At 39.9% G+C, this 20,214-nt stretch overlaps 2 protein-coding genes across 2 annotated transcripts; one reads left to right on the top strand and one right to left on the bottom strand.

Moving 5' to 3' along the window:
- Positions 1 to 1,592: 1,592 nt before the first annotated feature.
- Positions 1,593 to 10,163, bottom strand: cdk4 (cyclin dependent kinase 4). Its single transcript, XM_068315921.1, has 8 exons — positions 9,789 to 10,163; positions 5,131 to 5,365; positions 4,905 to 5,040; positions 4,627 to 4,794; positions 3,913 to 4,022; positions 3,116 to 3,166; positions 2,886 to 3,021; positions 1,593 to 2,453 (listed from the first exon to the last, which is right to left on the bottom strand). The coding sequence occupies exons 2-8, from the start codon at positions 5,346 to 5,348 to the stop codon at positions 2,352 to 2,354; spliced, it is 921 nt and encodes a 306-aa protein (XP_068172022.1). The 5' UTR covers positions 5,349 to 5,365; positions 9,789 to 10,163; the 3' UTR covers positions 1,593 to 2,351.
- A 4,184-nt stretch (positions 10,164 to 14,347) lies between these two features.
- Positions 14,348 to 19,351, top strand: LOC137595684 (E3 ubiquitin-protein ligase MARCHF9-like). Its single transcript, XM_068315920.1, has 4 exons — positions 14,348 to 14,677; positions 17,093 to 17,248; positions 18,105 to 18,297; positions 19,029 to 19,351. Exons 1-4 carry the CDS (start codon positions 14,348 to 14,350, stop codon positions 19,340 to 19,342), a joined length of 993 nt encoding a protein of 330 aa, XP_068172021.1. The 3' UTR covers positions 19,343 to 19,351.
- Positions 19,352 to 20,214: the final 863 nt, after the last annotated feature.

Here is a 20,214-nt window from a genome sequence, read left to right as displayed (position 1 = left end):
GGTCCGTGGATGTACACAACCATCCGATTTGAACCTACGTAAGGGAGCCACAAAGGAGACAGGAGGAAGGAAGGAAAGAAAGAAAACGGAACGCAGCCCTGCTCCTCTGCTCCTGCTTTTACATCCAGCTCTTTATCTCCTCTCTCCTTTTCCAGAGCGGTTTATTGGCAGCTCCCGCCCTCCCCCCCCCCCCCCCCCCGTGCGTCCCCCCTATGGGTGAGTGAGCGAGGATGCAGAGGGGGGGGGGGAGGAAAAAAATCTGGACGTCTGTACATCAATGCATTAGAATAAAAAGAGGCTAAAATGTGTGGAGAGGGAAACTGAATTAAGGAGCAGGTAATTAGAACGCCCTGGAGAGGAAAGTCATTCGGGTGAAGATGATGAAGAACAACAGAGGAATTTAAAAAAAAGAAGAGGAAGGCCACTAATCCTCCCCCCTCTGCGCTCACCTCCTCATCATTAACCAGTCAGCATTTCAACAAATGACACCTCATCCAGTTAAGTAATGTTTGTGTCACTGTCACCCCCCCCCCCCCCCCTCACAGAAACATCAGTCCCTCATCCTCCATAAATTAATTGGATATTTGGAGTAACCGAGAAACAGCAATTACAACAAAACAAGATTAAACTGTGACCCTCACAGGAGTAAATGTGGAACACAAATGGAAGTGGTTGTAAATATTTACTTGAATATGGATAAAGAGGATTTTTTTATTCTTAAATAAATACTGCTGGCATATTTAGGTCAATAGATGCAACAAGTATTTAAAAGACAAGAGATTGGAGATGCTTTTTGATCCATAGCTTTTTGGGACTTTGTCATTTTGTGAAGGTGTTAGTGGAACATGACTGGATTGAGTAGCAAACTAGCAGGAGCTGGAGTTTTAATGCAGTTAAACGTTGCTAAGTGGCTAAATTCACCACATAATTTGGGATTATTTGTTTTCTTGGAAAGGAGAAGAATAAGATAAAGCACTTCTTTATTTTTAATAATTAAAAGAATTATTAAGAGAACAACATATCTATGAACTGTAGCTGAACCCATGTTAGTGTTTATTATATCCACTGGAACGCAGCAAATGTATATTTGATCATCTGTGACACAATCAGCACCAAAGTACAGGTGTGGAATGATTCACACCTTAATTCTTAACTAATTTTCTGCGATTGAGTCCTCAACAGGAAAGCAAAAACTTCAATAATAAAAAATTAAACGACTAATTTAACAAGAGATTTTGAGTCTTAATTTTCCCAACTGGAATTACTGCTCAGCAAGTACAAGCAGCTTAATAAATTAAATCAGTAAATAAACTTGACAAATCAAGCATGAAAGTTGTAACTGTGTTTTGTTAAATGGTGTACAACCTTTACTGATGTCGTCAGGGCTTGGCAAAGAGATATAAAACCCCGAGTTACAAAAACTTTCTGAGCGCTTACAGGAAGAATTCTGAAATCATGTCAGTATAGTGAGGCTAAGCCAGCTTTTTTTTTTTACATTTTCATTGCTATTTTTTTTATTTCTTTTTACAAAACATTCAACCCATTTACAGAGGACATTCACAGGCATCTACACAATACACAAATAAAACAAATGAGATTAAAACATTTATTAGTCATTTGTATTTGCAGTGCTGATTTGAATTCAGATGGTTTTAGCAAAAAAAAAGTTAATTAAATGAAATGAAACGCTTAAATCCTCCAAACAGTCAGAGGATTTAAGGGCAATACCAGGACTTATCAGGCTTGTTTCTTGTGCATTTTTTTTTTACTTCTACAGACTATTCTTTCCTCATGATTTGCTTACAACTTAATACCCGTCACAGGCATACGGTGCTTTTATTTCATATGATAAATATACAAACACATTAAATCACTAATGACTGGTTGTTCTAACCCTGAGGTGTCATTTCTGTCAGATTTTTCTGCCACAACACGAAGAGACGGCATCTTTACTTCCTTCCCCTTCCGTCTAAACTCTGTACAAAAATAACAGCAGCAACATTTCAGGGGAGATGACAGATGTTTCTGTTCATCAGTCTCAGCCGAGGAGACCGATGCAGAAGTCAAACATCAAAAATACTGGAAATGTCCTTGAAGACACAACTTGTTAACATCAATATTTGTGATATTTAAATGATGGAAAGCAAGTCAGTGATCTTTAAGTTTACTCCTCTTCAATTTTAATCCCACTTCAAGCTTTTTCCTTTTTTTTTTTGGATGCAGGAGTAATAACAAAATATATCAAAGCAAAACCCAGATATGTTGCACTGAATGAAAGTGAAATCCTTTATGGTTAGGCCGGTTCTATACTTTGACTCTGTTGCCTCGCCAACATGTTTTACTGCATATTATCAGCTTTTAGTTTGAGTCAATGTCTCCTCATCATGGAAATAGGGATGTTCTAAGGCATTCAGGGCAGATATTCGTTTGAAGGGGTCAAAGGTCAGCATTTTCTGTGGAAGAAAGGACAGAAAGATATGACAGTGAGATTATAATAAAGATCTATCATGTACCGGTACAAGAGGACGTTGATACCACGTTAAATGTGATGCTTGAAGCCAGCAGCAGCTTAGCTCAGCATGACAACTGGAAACCCAAACAGCAGGTCTGGCTCTATCTAAAGGAAACAAAACCCTCCTGCTAAAGCCTCTGAACCTACAAATGTTTTAGCTCATAATGTGAAACTATACATGTGAATTCATACTGAAATTATATTGTTAGACAACCATCAGAAACTGGGAGGTGTAACTGGTTAAAACTGTTGGAATAGTCCATTAAGAAGTCCGGAAGAAATTCAAAAATGTGGCTTCGAGCTCTGTGTGCAGATATGTTGACTTGTGTGATGATTTGTCACTTTAAATTGTCAACTGATGACAAAGTCTTACCAGCAGAAGCTGCGCCCCCTGCTCATTTATCTCTGGAACAAACTCAGTGATGGGGCGAGGCACGAGAGGGGGGAAGTTATTCCTTGAAAGGGTTACGTCAGTGGGCCACTCCTCCTCTGGTGGCAAGCCAATAACTCTGAAACGACACACCATGTGGAATGAAACGGGTATATAAATCACCTGCCAGTGCACCTCATAGCCATTTAAATGGAACTGAAGCTGAGACTCACTCCAGAATTTTCGCAAGTTGGTCCACTTCTGATTCTCCACAGAACAGAGGTCTGAAGAGACAAAGGGTTTGATCCAGATTAACAGTCTAAAGCAGATACCATTGTGTTCGTTTACGAGTCTTTCCAGTTTGTGCATGAAGGCAAACGGTAACATGACACATTAGCAGTTTGGCATGAATGGGAACCATAAGCTATACCATTATAATAATGTGTCTCAGCTGATCAGTGTATCATTATATAATCACCACCATTACACTAACTGTTCCCAAGGCAAGGATTTTGAGACATGAACCTCTGCACATCTATTTATGAAATGTGTCGTTTGTGCCACTAGATGGCGCTGCAGCGTTTGTGACTGAGCTGGCTGTCAGCGGATGTTGCTGCAAAAAGGATGATGATAGAAGTCCCAAAATCCCCTAAAGTCCAGTAGAGAAAAAGAAAAAGGGAAACATTTAGAAGTTGGAGTGTGTATATGTGTGTGAGGCAGCTATATTTCAAACTTATTTTTAAAGTTGCCATGAGGGGATATATGAGAAACTTAAGTTCATAAACACAATCTTCTACTGTGCAAAAAAACCCTTCAGGATATGTAATGAAATCTGTGCTTCTTTTTAACTGAATGACTTCATTAGATAACCAGTAAAATCTAATACAGCGCTCTTTGTCTGACGTTTCTCTTCTCAGCAAATTACATCAAAAACTGTTAATGCAATTATAACATGAAGATCATAAGAAAGACATAAAAATAAATCGAGAACGCCAGTTTTATTTATTTGAACTATTTTCTGTTGACTCACTTGCGTCTGAACATCTCAGCGAAGATGCAGCCGGTGCTCCAGATGTCAACAGGTGTGGCGTAACTCGTCTGCAGCAGGACCTCAGGGGATCGGTACCACAGGGTGACCACCTGAAGATCCAAACATGAAATCCATCAACAGAGGGAATGCAGAAAAAAAAAAAGAGGGAACTGGAAGCGATTTAAACGTCAGCAAAGAAAAACCAGGAACCAACACAAACCAGACCGAGACCCACGTAAGACCAGTTAATAAATTGCTTCCTTGAGACTTCACTTTGGAATGACCTGGGGCATTTTTTGGACTTGAAGTTCTTTAATATGTCACTCTATAAAATACATTAGGAATAAATGGGAGCAAAGTTCTGTTCTCTACAATGTGCTTGAAAACAGATTTGGGAAAATAACAGTTGAGCAGAAACCGACTATTACGTGTTTCAGTATTACTGCTAAAGCAACAGATGATGCCCAAGATTAAATCCATACAAGGACTGAACAGAGTGAAAACCTCCGTTGAGGGTCATTAGTACCAAACTCTGATCTAAATTCTAACATCAAAACAGCTGCATTCCAAATCCCTTCAACCAGTTATCAGGTTGGTTTTGCATTGACCTGAAACTGAAGAAGACAGGTAGCCAACAACTAAATCATAGTATGCTTTGAAAAATGCTGTACATGATGCAGTGTGGAATATGGTACAGCCCAGGTGAGCTCTTACAACAGGAGTGAGGGCCATGTGGTAGCTGTAGATCCTGGCCAGTCCAAAGTCGGCCAGCTTCACCTGGCCCTGGCTAGTCACCAGGATGTTCTCTGGTTTCAGGTCACGGTGCATTACGCGATTAGAATGAAGGAACGCCAGACCACACAACAACTGCCTCATCAGATCCTGCAAAAACACAACAGAAAGTATACTTTTAAATACTTGTGAAAGAAGTCATGACCCTTTAACTACTTCTAAGCTTCCTGACGGCTCATGCAGTTTGAGTTAACGTTCACCTTAATGCGGCCAGTAGGCAACCCTGAGGCGGGGGCTTTCTCCAGGTATGTCTTGAGGTCCTGGTCCACATGTTCAAACACCAGAGTTACTTTAGTCTCTTGGTCTGACCTCTGGGTGGCGCACACATCCATAAGCCTGTCCCGTACAATGAAAACAACGACACGTTGGTGAGATGCTGACAGCAGGTTGTAAACGACACACACCATATTGAGGCAACAGTCTTACCTGACCACGTTGGGGTGGTCAAACTGCTCCAGCCGTCTCAACATCGCCACCTCTCTAACTGTGGAAATTGGGAGGCCATTTTGGTCCGTCTGGACGCGCACGCTCTTCAGAGCCACGAATTGCCCACTCTCAGTGTCTCGGGCCTTGTAAACCGTCCCATAAGCACCTCCTCCGATCTCCGCCACTCGCTCATACTGGATACTTGTGCCGTGGGCCATGGCCAAGATCAGACAGACTTAAAAAAGACAAAGCAAGACATTTCACTACGAAAATAAAACTTTACAAAATTTTGAAATGCATTAGTAAAGAAAAAATATAACATTCATTCATTTTGATCAAGCTTTTGCATTCAAAAATCTTCAGCTTGTCATTCCAGGGATTCATAATCCACATCAGAGTCCGAGATCAACATACGGATCAACAATTCTCAGAAATGGAATGTCATCTGAGATGCCCGCATTTTACTAGTGTTATCTTTTCAGGCCACTTTCAAATTTAACTCCACTAAGATTTCAGAGGAAACTACACTGTACTTGACTGGTTGAGTTTCAAGTTACTTTGGGCATTAAGATTTGTGTATAGAGTCGAATGAAGAGCTTATAAAATATGATAATGCTATGTATAAATTATACGACAGTGCACAGACCTAAAATGATATGTCAGTATTTCATCTATGCGTATGTGAGGCTCATTCTCTCATTCATTTTTTTAAACAACTGGCTGGACAAAGCCCGTTTTAGGGAGATGTCACAACATTTAAATCAGTTCATTAAGAAAATACATGTAATATAACCACATATTAGATGGAATGCCAGACTAAACTACAGCAGTAAAATCCTGCTTTAATGATCTACAACACTGACATTCATAGTACTTAATGAGCACTTTTAATACTTAAATACTCCAATTATACAATCGAACACTTACTAAGTAATGCTTAAAAATACACAACATATTTTCAACATAACGCTACGAAGAGAGCAGGATAGCAAACAGCCTTCCATTTGCGAAAAGCAGCAGACATTGAATTTTAAGCACTGTTTTGGTCTCAACCAACTCCACGTAGCTCTTCAGCTGCTAGATGGGTTGTTATGTTCACCAGTTAGTGAGGTCTTCTGTTTGGTGCTGAATACTAGCAGTACTATTCGGTTTTGGCAGATTTTTTTTTTTTTAAATTCAGCTGGAAATGACTCAAATGTGAGAATAAGAAAGAGTCCAATTTTGGGCAAACCAAAACAATAAGTTCAAAGATGATAAAATGCTGTGTGAAGCTGAGGGGAACTCCAGTTCATTTTGCAGCTCACAATGAGAAAAATGCAGCAACAAAAGAGCAGAAACGCAATCCTCTGCAAGTCAAACAAGGAATTCAATCTCTTCTGCTCTTCAGGACACTCTTTATTTTATTTTCCACAGGAATTTCTTCAAAAATCCAACACTCTGACCAGCTTTAAATGTTTCTGTTGACAGCATGACACAGCATTTGTTAACTATTACTCTTCAAACACTGTTGATTTATGTACAAAGATAAGAAACCGATAACTCCGGAGTCACTGCTGAGAATGAGACACACATCCATTTGGGCTGATTTGTGCTTCACATGACTTCCATCTTATTATTTTTGACTTCAATGAAAACATCATCAGAGCTGCTGACTGCAGTTCAAAGTTTACAGATGTACTTCCCTCTTGTATCAACACTGGACTAAAATAGTCATCTAGTGGAAGACGCCATGATGACAGCTAGCATTCAGACGCACTAAATGACCATCTGCAAACAGGATCTCTGCCCATATTTGAGTATGTATTAACAGAAACGGTCAGTTCTGTTGACAAAAGTCAAGTCAGAACACAAAAACCAAAAAGAATACAGATAGAGAGATAACTGACGTAATTCAGCTCTACCAACGCCACCCAAGAAACATTCAGTCATTTATCAAATCTTAGACACTTAAGAGAAGTGATTAAAAAAAATATAAGTAATAAGATCTAATTACAAATCTCTGTCCTTCCAGTCTTGATCCACTTTACAGAAGTACTTTATTTTTTAGGCTACTTCATACTTCCACATTCTATATTACAATTATTTTTCACTCCACACATCTGAACATAAGAAAAGGTTTCTGCTCTAACCAAACGTCTTTTAGAATTACAGCTAAAATTGGTTGGCTCCAAATATTATGTTTGACAGAACGTTCATTGATTGTTTTGGTAATTTTTCATGCAAAAAAATGTTTATTAATCAATTATTAAACAATTATTATAAAATTATGAAAATAATCATTAGCTGGAGTTCTAGCTTCTTAGCTGCACCTGAATATACTGGAAAGTTTGACTGTTAGTTTCACATTAATGCATGGGGAATAATAACATATCAAATGATCCAGTCGGGGCTTCAGGTTACCATGGATAAGAGGGCTATTTGGTGAACATCAATTTGATGTGCAGATAAATCTGAGAAGTGAAACCAGATTACTTGGCTCATATGTTGGAGGTTAGTTTGTTTTATTTTGAAGGTTCTGTTTTCATTTCCTGTCAGTTTTGCACTTCCTGTTTTCCTTCAGTGTTTTTCCCCATTAGTTTCACTAGTTTCCATTCAGCCTTCTGTGTTTTTTTACTTGTTTACTCTTTTCTCTTCCTGTGCCAGCTCATCTTTTCTTGATCTAATCTGTCACTGTCTTCTTTAAGGCTCCCTTTGATTTTTTTTTTACCCTGCAGTGACTGATCTCATGTTAATTCCTCCTCTTGAGTTCACACGGTGACTAGACGTGACACATTTCTGATTTGTTTTCCATATTTCAGCTTTTTTTGCCACATTTACAAAAGGCTGATTAAAAAACCCCCAGCAAATGTCAGGTCATTATCAGGATTGATAAATAAGTAATGAAGGGATTCATTTCTCTGTTTGGTGTTGTACAACATGTGATGACTCAGCTTTTTTAGGTTCAAGGGGCATGGCAGAAACAGGATTGGATTGAAGGATTTTACCTTTGCACACATTAAATTTTCAACATCCTGTTTCACGGTTCACAAGGCGACGATAATCAGTTGGAGAAACACCACAAGAAATTTGTTCTGACCGTTCACATCAGCAGGAATCAGATCAGATGTGGGACCACATGTGAAAATGGTTCCTGTCTTTTTAATGTGTTTCTCTGTCTACTGTTGAACCTTTGCATCACACAATCCAACCTTCTCCTTGTCTTTTTCTGTTGCTCAACTCTGGTTTGTTTTAGGGATTATCGAGGATTTTGCCTCTGATCACTGATACAGATTGAATATTCTGGATTATTGATGTCACGTGTACTGTTGACACGGTTCCTGCCATCTCAGCTATAGCTAATATACTTGTTATTTCGACAGATTTCATGAGTGCAGGAATAATCAAGACCAGAACATGTAAGCATTAGCTGAGTAGCCAGTCAGCTCTATGGCAATGTCAGAGATATCTTGCGTCTACCAATCGATTCTCCATTTTTACCAAGAAAACGATTATGTCTCTCTGAACTTAGTCCAGGTAAACAAACCAGATCTTTCCTGGTCGTGTTTCCAAGCTAACCACTGAGTCACTGGGAGGGGCAGTGGCTCAGTGATTGGGCGACCCGCTGTACTGACCGCTCTATGTTCCTCAGATCGGCAGTTCGATTCCCGCTCCCGCCCAAAAAAATCACCAGAGTGTGAGCTAAAAGTGGGAGGTGTCAGCTCACCTCCAGAGCACTGCCGAGGCGCCCTTGAGCAAGGCGCTGTCCCTCTTCACAAGTTGCTCATTTGGTACACTCCACAAAGGGGTTGCCCACCACTCTACCTCCCCCTGCATGTGCACAGGCCCCCTTGTGTGTGTTTGTGTGTGTTACAGGGGCCTGTACACACTAACATATATGCATGCGTTTGCAGAATTTACTAACTAGAGTGTGCTCTTAATTTCCCTTTGGGGATCAAACCAGTATATACGGTTAATTTAAAAAAAAAAAACATCAGATGTTCACACAGCTAACTGAGGAAGCTACTAGTAGCTTGATTGATACGAAACCAGGTTTAACATGGAAAAAAAACCCAAAAAGAAGGTAAAGATCATAAGACTGTGATGTTTTTTACAACATACTGTGTTAGATGTGAGGGGAAATGTGTGTCCATGATGCAGACACGCAAACACACCATCATCCTCCAGGGATCACACTCCATGCCTGGTCCCCTTAGACAACAGCTGGAGGACAGACTGAACACAGGTGACATATGGATCAGAAAGATCCCACGGATCACCAATCAGCTCTCTTTCCACTGATCAATCCACTTGATAGAGTGGAGTCCAGCCTGCAGGCCGGTGGGCGGAGGCAGAGAGACACAGGCCGGGGACACGGAGCCCCAGTCCCGACACGTGGTGCCCGTCCGTAGCGCTCCTTTGTTGGGTAAACTTTGAGAAAGTCACGCAACAACCGCTCACAGCGACTTTTCCCACCTCGCAGAGCCGATCACCGACGTGGCGGTGGGGGGAACACGGTCAAACAAAGTAGTGACGGTGGCCGATGAGGCGGATCAATCTCCGCCAGCAACTTCCCGCTTCCACATCTGTGCCGCGTTACGTAAATGTCTAATGCATGAATAACGCGGAGATCGATTAGTTCAATTTATGTTTAATAATAGAAACATAATACCGGGTCTAACCTCGCCTGGTTCGGCTGCAGCAGGTACGATCACTGCAGATTTATGACTCGGACATGCTCGACCGTCTGCCACGTAGAACTCCGACACACGGGTCACCAGGGGAAGGTCCAAGGTGCGGTCCAGGGTTCGAATCCCCGGCGGTGTGGATCTGATGCGGGGAGGCCGGTCGGTGTGACTCTGGTCACTCCTCTGGTGTTCCTTCTTTCTGATGTTGTCTCTTCCTGTTGCGTCCAGCGACTCTTTCAGGAGGCGGAGCTAAAAAAAAAAAAAAAAAATCTCATCATAAATCAATTCAGAAGACAACATCCCATAATAATCCATAAACCAGAGCCCGAGGAAAAGCCTTGTGTGTCTGCTGCACTGACCGGAAACCACCATTCACTGGACCCAAGACTTCTTTCATAATGACAAACCACTCAAAGTTGGAATCTCAGGAAAATAACAAGTCCTTCACCCTTAGTGATGGTCTGAATGTCTTTATTGACAAGCAGGCAGGAGAAAATCAACAAAAACTCTTTTATATTTTAAAGAAACATCAACTTTGCAATACAAGACATTTTCGAGTTATTTCAAACGTTAAACAAAATGTGTAGAGCTCAAAGTTCTTCATTTTCTTAGTTCTTTTCCTTTTGCTGATATGAACTGCAGCAAATGTGATGCAAATCCTGACACCATCTACTGAAGGTTTTCCTAAGGAATCTTAACAAATTCTCCATGACCTAAATCTTCCGGATGACCAGGGGTTAGGATTCTGGACACTAAAAACTTACGAACTGACTGAACTTCATCCCCAACTCTGTGGATTATCTAGATGGTACTGATTGAGCTGAATATGACTTTGAGTCAGCCACAGTTAACGTCATGCCATAGTGTTACTTTATATTTTAAATAAGTCTATCTACAGTAGATTGGTACAGAGCTTAAACATCTGATTTACCAATGCGTGCTCATCTGACTGATGCTAATTTGAATTATTTTGAGACTTGTGTCAGTGATGGAAACATTTTGTGTAATGTTAAAAACATGATTATATAACATGATTATTTATGTTATATTATAACAATATTCTTATACATAATGAGATGTTACAAACGTTCTTCCAGCTATAGATTTTTATGCACTCATTAGTCTATCTTCCATTAGCATTGATTCCAGCGGTAATCCTCCTCCTGGTGGACTGGGACAGCCTCCAGATGTAATCCTGTGTGACGACAATCCACTCTTCAGCCTCAGCTGCCAGGAGTCGCTGAGTTTATCACCAACTTTCAAACAAAAGCAGAGAAAACTCTGCGATGAAGACATTTCTTTCACCGGATTGACCCAATAGTGGTAGGATTTTGGTTCATTTGTTGATCCTTATTTGTTTATTGCTTTGAAAACAGCAGAGAGATAAAAATGAACGATTTTTTTGCTGTTGTCGGTAAATAAAACACTAATTGTCTGTTACAGTGGTTCTGTCCAGGTGTCCTGTGCAACCAGTCCATTTGGAAAACAGCCTTTAAGTGCGTTTACTGTTTATTTCATGCTGGACGGGAAGTAAGTCAGAGCTACCAGAATACACAATGTGGTCAGAAATTAGAATGTTGGTTTGTCCATGGTTTTGAAGAAAAGTCTTAAATAAGTCATTGATTCTCTAAATACCAATGATCTGAAAGAGAAAGAATGAAATGACAGTGATGATCATTATCATCAAGATAATGGAAATTATCAGCCAATAAACTCTCTGTCGCAAACAGACAAATATAATTTATCTCCCCGATGATGAATAACGTTTGAAACATGACATTGCTGACAGTAAACAGCGTGATTAATTTAATATTCAAAATGAACAACGGAGTCGCTTTCATTTACGTCCTTTCATTTCTTGATATATGTGTGTTTTTTGTCAATAAGCTCATAAGACATCATTGATTTTACTTCTGGAGTTTGGCCAGAGATTTGTCTCAGGGTAATTTATAGAGTAAAACAAACAAGGGCAGTTTTTAGAGGGTTGCATCATCACATGCCTCAAACATCTCATCACCTCACAGTTTTGATTTGCAAATTCTGATTAGTGTCAGCATTACAGAAACATCTGTCTGACTAGGCTGCCATAGTTTTTAGAATTTTTGTTGTTGTCAGAATCGAGGAGAATTTTTTTCTCAGTGCAAAATATGAAAGTCATGATGACAGGAACCAGAACAAAGACTCTTTTTATTAATCTAACATTATTGTGGGGCGGCACAGTGGCGCAGTGGGTAGCGCTGTCGCCTCACAACACGGCGGTTCTGGGTATGAGTCCCACTCTGTACGGAGTTTGCATGTTCTACCCGTGTCTGTGTGGGTTCTCCAGCTTCCTCCCACCTCTAAAAACATATGCTTCAGATTAATTGGCAGGTCCCAAATTGCCCGTAGGTGTGAGTGTGTGTGTGCATGGTTGTCTGTCTTTGTGTGTGGCTCCGCGGTGCACTGGCGTCGTGCCCAGAGTGTCCCCCGCCTCACGCACTATGCCCACCGAAATAGGTTCCAGCTCCCCTTGACCCACTACGGCGGATTAAGCGGCAGAAAATGAATGAATGAATATTATTATGTGTAATGTGTTTTTTTCTCAGGATATCTTACAGGTACTTTATTCACTCAGTTGATGTGCGTGATAAAAATGTGCCTGGCTCTGTAATGATATTTGGGCTCCTCTACACTATCATATATTGTAGATGGTGACACACTATAAGCTGCTCGTTCCTCTCATCAGTATTCACACTCAGCCTTTATAGCCTTCCATTTCCTAAATTTTCCAGTCTGCAAAGTCCCTGGTAAGCCCCGTGCTTAACTGAATTCATGAGACTCTTTTCTTTACCAGTAGAAAGTCTAACACACATCATCTGCTCTCTGAGGTTTTGAACATCTCTGCAGATGCTGAACAGCATTACAGTAATCGATCACGCTCTCCACCAAATTCAATCTTAAACTCCATAACATCTCATATATTTCTGCTCATTGCTTTGCAGACTTGTTTCTGCGTTCTTAGATTTTATGGGACTGCTTTGACAAGTAGTGCCTTTATAACCACTCACCAGTTTTGTTGTTAAATACATATGAATATGAAATGGCATTACTTTATAACCCCATGAGATCATCATCATCCTGCATTTCAGAAATAGACAAAATAAATATCAAAGGACCAGCTGTCTTGAGAACTTAGCAAAAAGACTTAGAATAACCACAAATCTTCATATGATTCTGACAACAACAAAAAACACCTCAAGATGAAAAAAACTAGGTCAGTGAATGAATACTGGATGAGCTCATCTGGATCCCTATTATTCATTTGATTTTATCACCTCCAGACAAAATTCTTTGCTGCCTCATTGGTTGTAGAGTTGTACTCGAACAAGTCATTCACAAGACAACAGATCCCCAAAAACTACATGCTTTTTCAACACAAGATTTGATATTCTTGATTTTTCTTTCACAACATAAATATTTTAAACAAGTAAGCATAACCATACAAACATGTGGTCAGGTCCCCTGAGCATCAGTACCTGTGCTGGCCATCCTCAGCAGCCACACGCTGTGTTATGACCGGATCTTCTCAGCATCACAGGGACGATGATGTTAAAGTTCTGACTCTGATGCCTGGAGGCCCTTTTATCCATCCACTCAGGAACTGATTTAACTTGATGAAGGTGTTGTGGTGGTGGTGGACCAGTTCCATTCCGCAGCGGGCTCATTTTGTTGGTACAGGAATCTACATCCATCATCCTCTCCCGGTCTGTGGCGCGCAGAACCGACGCGGTCCGCTCAGTTCAATCCACTCACCAATTCACATTTTATTCCCTTCAAGTTCATCTGTGACGCGCAATGTTACCGGATGGCAACTGTTAGAACACAACTTTGCAGAAAGGAAGGAAACGACAACGAGACAACAGCAACAAAAAGGACGCATCGAAGAAGAAGGAGAGCAAAGTGGTGATTCTGATGGATGCCATCGTCAGACAACAAAGGATCCACGCTGATTTCTCACACAACGACAAACTCCCCTATAAATCCTCTTTAACTTGGTGATGAGTATAATTTGATCTCAGCTCCACGCAGCATCTCCTCTGCTCCTCCATCCACGGAGGAAAAGACTTCAGCGTTCTGTTTAATGGCTCCAGCCTCGGATAATAATAAAAAATAAAAATAAAAACACACACACACACAGGACCGAGATGTGGATGCTGTTGGGCCCCTCTAACTTTAATTTCGGTACCTCATTGTCTGTAGCGTTCAGCCACCATTGAATCCCAGAAGAAAGCGCATACATGCCTGAAAAATATCCCTTCCCTATTGGCTGAATGGCGGCGCACATGCTATAACAACAGGATATGCAAAGAGCTACGGGCTGATCTAAGAGCCTATCATGGTTTTTTTCTACGCTTTTTTTTGACCGAGATTTATATTTTAATAGACTGTGAACTTTTTACTCGATCCAAATGGTTCACATCCACCATAATATTAATAATAATCACAATTGAAACAATAATAAATAATGATCATAATAACAATCGCGCAGGGTGTTTGTTTAAAGCCGCTGAAGGATGGTTAAGCGTCAGGTCGGGATTTTTTTCAATGAACTCAAAGTGTTGATGCTGATGCGCTCAGGATTAAGCAGGACTAACACGGACACGGACGCACGGATGCGGGGGCTCGCCATAGGGGGCTGTGGCTGGCCATTGAGCTGCTCTCACCGGGATGATGATGAAGAGTATTACGGCTCTGACCCACGACCACGCAGTCTGGCGCTGGAGGACAATGAAGACAGAACCGAACCCAAGAAAGAGGGGCTGGACACCGCTTCCATCCCGAGTCTCTCGGAGAGCGGGATGCGATCACCGCAGTGCCGGATCTGCTTCCAGGGACCAGAGAAGGTAACACATCACAGGGGTCCATTCCAGTCCCAGGTGCTTTCTCTAAGATAGTCGCTAATCGGTTCTGATGGACATGAGTTCAGGTTCCTGGGACGTTTTGGATCCTATGGAGCACAGATGTTGTTCAGGGACCACGTGGTGCTCAGCTGTAGGAAGTCTGGATAAGTAGGTCACCAGGATGTCCGCAACTTCTACTTGAACTCAAGTTCAGAGCATTTCTTTACTCCAAAATGCAGAAACGAAATCAAAGCAAAACCAAGGATGACTGAGAATTTTAAAATAGCCAATTTTAATATTGGATCTGGAAATAGCAGTGGGAAGCTGAAGGTCTTCAGTTAACAACAGGATGGAGAAATCTTATTGACAATATAAACGTGTCTGGTCCTTGCAGTAATTTTCAGGATTGGATGGACAACGTTATATTATTCAGGAAAAAACAATCAAGAAAAGTCTCCGAATTTTTCCTCAACGCAAGACATTCATACTTGCTTTGAGTGATGGAGGCAGTACACTTTTAATAACTTGCTGAGGAACTCTTCAAATTATTAATAGACATCAAACCTTCCATGGTTTGTCCCACAAAATACAACTTAAACTTCAGGACAGAGGAATAGAAGCACAGCAAGTGATAAGGAAATGTTTATGTAAGACAGACTTTGCTAGAGGACTCACACATTTTTAGTTTTACCTGAAGCACCCAACTTTTTAATTAAATGAAGCAAGATGTGTGAAAAAGTTGTCAGTCAGAAGGCCTGAGGGATTGTTACAACAACCCTGCGCCAGATGTCCTGTGAGTTCATCCGACCCTACAGGAAAGTGACACAAGAGAAGCAAACTTGATTCCGATGAAGGCGTTCAAGGACAGATAATGTTGGATCAGAACAAGTGTTCTGTCTATATCTGCCTGTGTTACAGTTTGATTACTTTTTTTGATTGGCTACACCTCAGGTTATGAAGCCTACTTACTATTTTACTGGATACACAGGAGTCAAAATATCGACCACCAAATTTTATATCATGGCAACACATAATGACATATCCCTGAAATAACATCAGGATAATGAGATTTGTTTGATAATACATCCTCCTGTGCTATAATAGAGCAGAACAACTGCCAAAACCTTTTTCCCAAGAATTCTGGCCTGCATTGACTCCAGTTTTTTCTGTGAGTGTGACAAGACTGGAGCGGCTGATGGCTCAAAAGAACTCATTTCAGATGTTCAGCTAGACTGAGATGTTACAAGTGAGCTATAGCCAAGTAAAAAATTTTCATTACTGCCACGAAAGAACTGCAAAGGCAGAACTGGAATGAGTCGTGATACGAAATCCTACAGCTATATTCACTACTGAAGAGAAAATTCAACACCCAACACTTCTTTCTTATCAGTGATAGTGAAATTGAAAGAAGTAAGTTCTTAAATTTAGTATTGTACAACAAGCAAGACATTGTTGAAAAGTTTTACTTTCAGAGATAAATGATAATACCACAAAAAAAAACGTACAAGCGACAATCTAAGAATAAGATAAAACCATAGGAGTCGATGAAGTTGGAGTGAAAGTTAACTGAAAGGTAGTTACACCACACCCTTTCACCTTTTGCAGTTTATCGTATTTATTTTATGCTTTAAAATAACTTAATCTCACTCACCTGTCATACTGGTGCTCAATCCTAATTCTGTTTTACCTTGTATCTGAGGTGGTTTTTGTTAGCCATTAGCATCGTTGTCTACCTAATTGCATAGAGATGCACATTAATTTGCAGCTTACCATCTTGTTGATTCTTATAGATTTTTCTTGTATTTCTGTAGTTCATGTCATGTTGCTCTTATGCACATCATTCATATCCCCATCACTGCCCAGTCTTCACAGAATCACAAAGATCACCATTTCATTAGCCTCAGCAATCCGAGCAGAGTCATCAGCCACCATCAACACCAATGGGGTCCTGACTCCAATATAGTATTCATGTTGCTGTTGGCGATACCCATCAATCACAATCTCCCTGAAGAATCTATGAGTCAAAGGCTGTCTGACAGATTTATTAATAAATTGTCACATGTTATGTGTGGTAAACAGTTATCTTTTGCCTCATTCACTTTCTCTCACTTGAAATGTCACTCATGAACACTGGAGAAAGAATTTGCACATCATCTGTCAGGAAATGAAACAATGTACTAATAAAATAACTGGGTTCACTGGGTTCATCTTCTTCTCCTTTCTTCAATCAATTCTTCTTATTTTTCCAGACTAACTTCAAAATAGAAGATTCTGCTACAGACACAAAAGTAAATAACAGTTTACCTCAAATTGGGATATTTATGATAAAAAGAATGTGTAATCTGTCATTTTGATCAAAACAAATCTTCGAACAGGTGCAGCATGTTTCAACATGCAGCTGCTTCTTATGTCCTGCAGGGAGAGCTGTTGAGCCCCTGTCGCTGTGACGGCTCGGTGCGCTGCACCCACCAGGCCTGTCTCATCCGCTGGATCAGTGAAAGAGGATCCTGGAGCTGTGAACTCTGCTACTTCAAGTACCAGGTCCTCGCCATCAGCACAAAAAACCCACTACAGGTAGAGCACTGTGGTCTGAAACATATGTGGGTATAAGTCTCGACAGTATGCAGAAAGCCAAGACTACTTTGCCAGGTCCTGTCGGCAGATTTACCAGTCTAAATTTATAGGAGGCTGTTTTTTATGGACAAGTGAATGAATGGATGAGGACCTATGTGAAGCTGCCAAGAACACATTTATTAGACACTGCTCACTTCAAGTGTTGAAAAATGATTTTAGAATGAAGTGTGTAGCACGTTGTAGTAAATGAACAGACGGTATCAAAACATTTTTCTGGCTTTGATCACAATAGATGGAATATTTGGAAGAAATGGAGTCATTCCATGTCTGAAAGATAAAATATTTTTTTACAAAAATATAGAACGTGACATGATTTTAGTTATTTCTTTAGTAATTAGTTTAATATAAATGTGTAATGCTCAACATTTTAAATCTATTCTTACAGACTAACTTCACTCCTCTTAAGCAATTGCTGCTTCATTGGTCATATTTAAACATATTCCCTTAAAATCTGAGGATGAATCTTTCACTTGTTAGATTTAAGAGTCAAATTACAGATTGAAGATTTAGATACAGCAGATGAATAAAGCATAGAGCAGAGTGCTGAAGTTCATTACTGACTGTTCTCAATTCGACAGCAGGAATAATTCCTTTAAAACCCTGGTTAAATGATGAAAGGGACTATTTGTACTGTATTGAGGCGCTCCTTACAGGCAGACGTTTATGAAACAACCCAGTGTGTCGTAAACTTACAAACCCTGGACTAATAAAGTCACATAATCAAGAAGCTTTTAAAGTTGATTGAAAAAATTTTAATAAGATTTTTACGCTTCTTTTGCGTCTCACTCTGTTCTAGTGGCAGGCTATATCGCTAACTGTCATTGAGAGGGTGCAGATTGCGGCCATTATCCTGGGCTTCATGTTCCTCGTTGCCAGCGTCTCCTGGTTGGTGTGGTCCTCTCTCAGTCCTTCAGCCAAATGGCAGCGTCAGGACCTCCTCTTCCAGATATGCTACGGCATGTATGGCTTCATGGACATAGTTTGTATAGGTAAAATACTCAAGATGCTGTGTTGTGTCATTTCTCAACAGATTGAATGTAGCATGTCCATGATTACTCAATAATGCTCTAAAAGTAACAGGCAATGCGGTGTAATGTATTACTCATATATAGACAGTGTTTAAGGATATATTTATGCATCACCTAAATAATTCCAAGGCACAAGAAACATCTTTATTTTATGTGGAGTCAACATTTAAGCTGCCTGGATTCTTCCCTCCACAGCCCAAACACATGCAGCACAGGTGACTTAATGAGTTTCAATTGTGTTAATGGTTATTTGTCCCCTCTATCTGGATGACTGGGGTCAAAGAGATGTGTTATTTCAAAGAAGTGTCTCTTTTCCCGTAATTACTACCAAATTATCAAGTTTTTCCTTGAAATTACCTTAGAAATCATTAAAAAGTCGTAGAACCTGAAAGTAAAGAGTTGCCAATTTGGTTTCCAATTAACACATCGTCTGCTCACATTATTAACAAGACTAATAGGATGTAGTCGTGCTAGAAATTCTGTGAAGTGTTTGTAGGCACTGATAACATGCTGACAATGACAGCTAAGGCATTTCAGAATAAGACATTTTTTCCAATTCTGTCAAACATATTTAATCTTTAAATATACATACTATTAAATTTGTGTTTCTCTACATTTTAATATGTCTTGATTAAACAAATGTTTCCCTGTTTTTTGGCCCTGACCTCAACACCTTTGGCCATAATGCCCAGGCCTTATAATCCATGAAGGGTCATCTGTTTACCGGATCTTCAAGCGCTGGTGGGCAGTGAACCAGCAGTGGAAAGTGCTAAATTATGACAAGGCCAAGGACTTAGATGACCCAACAATTTCCAGCAGTAAAGGTCGTGCTGAGAGGAACTCTACACAAACCGTCACAGAGAATGGACAGAGGATGAGTCGATATGTCAGGACTATACTGCACCACCACTGTGGCTATGCTATTTTGCACATTCTCAACCAGTTAAGAGCCAACAACCTTCACCATGCCAACCAAGAAGTGGTCATGAGGGTGACCACAGTATGAGACTGGACACTACAGGCAAAAATCCTCCCTGACAAAAGAGATGAGTGATTATGGATAATAAAAGAAGTATTTTAACATGCCATATTAACACTGCCATTAACTGTTAAAATGGTTGTTTGTTTGTTTATTTATGTGTTTATTATGATTTTACTGATTGTCCATGAGGTTTGTCCAGAAATAGTCCTTTACGGTGAAACAACACTAATACAGTTTCATATACAAGTTAATAACTTGTGTAATAATTATAAATAATCAATTGTTTTCTAAAGAAAAAATTACATTTAGTTTGTTTAGTATCATTTGAATATGAAGGTACAAAGAGACTTTGATGGTGAAAATGCATGAATCCTCTTATGATTGTTATGATTATCTTTTAGATTGTGAAGTGGCATCAATTGATCGGACACTTCAAAGTTTAGTGATACCTTGCTTAAAAAACCTTCTCCCATTCTGTATTAAAAACTGTTGATCTCAAAGTAAAACTTTGTGTTGTGTTGGATGTTTGAGGAATGTAGTTGAATGTGTCACTAGAACAAATGTGACATAGTTCTTACATGCAGAATGGATGAAAAAAACCCTACAACAAGTCTAATTTTTACTGTCATCATAAACAAAATTATTAATATCAATAAATAAAAACATTCATCCTACATTCTAAGAACCGAGCCCATTGGCAGACATGCTTATACAACTTCATTCCAGGTTCTCCAGTTTGACTATTAGGATACTGTACTTTATGTCTTTCTTATTAATAAATATAAAGATCAGAAAAAGCTAGTATTAATATATTTATTTTGAATGGCTCTTTTCCCACCAAAATTCGAAAAAGTACAGGGAAAAAAACAAGCCTGACAGCCAATCAACTTCATATT

The sequence above is a fragment of the Antennarius striatus genome, chromosome 5 (genome assembly GCF_040054535.1).
Source record: "Antennarius striatus isolate MH-2024 chromosome 5, ASM4005453v1, whole genome shotgun sequence".
In the NCBI taxonomy this organism is placed as follows: domain Eukaryota; kingdom Metazoa; phylum Chordata; class Actinopteri; order Lophiiformes; family Antennariidae; genus Antennarius; species Antennarius striatus.
Note: the sequence above shows the minus strand (reverse complement) of the source record. Positions and strands in the feature narration are given on the sequence as shown.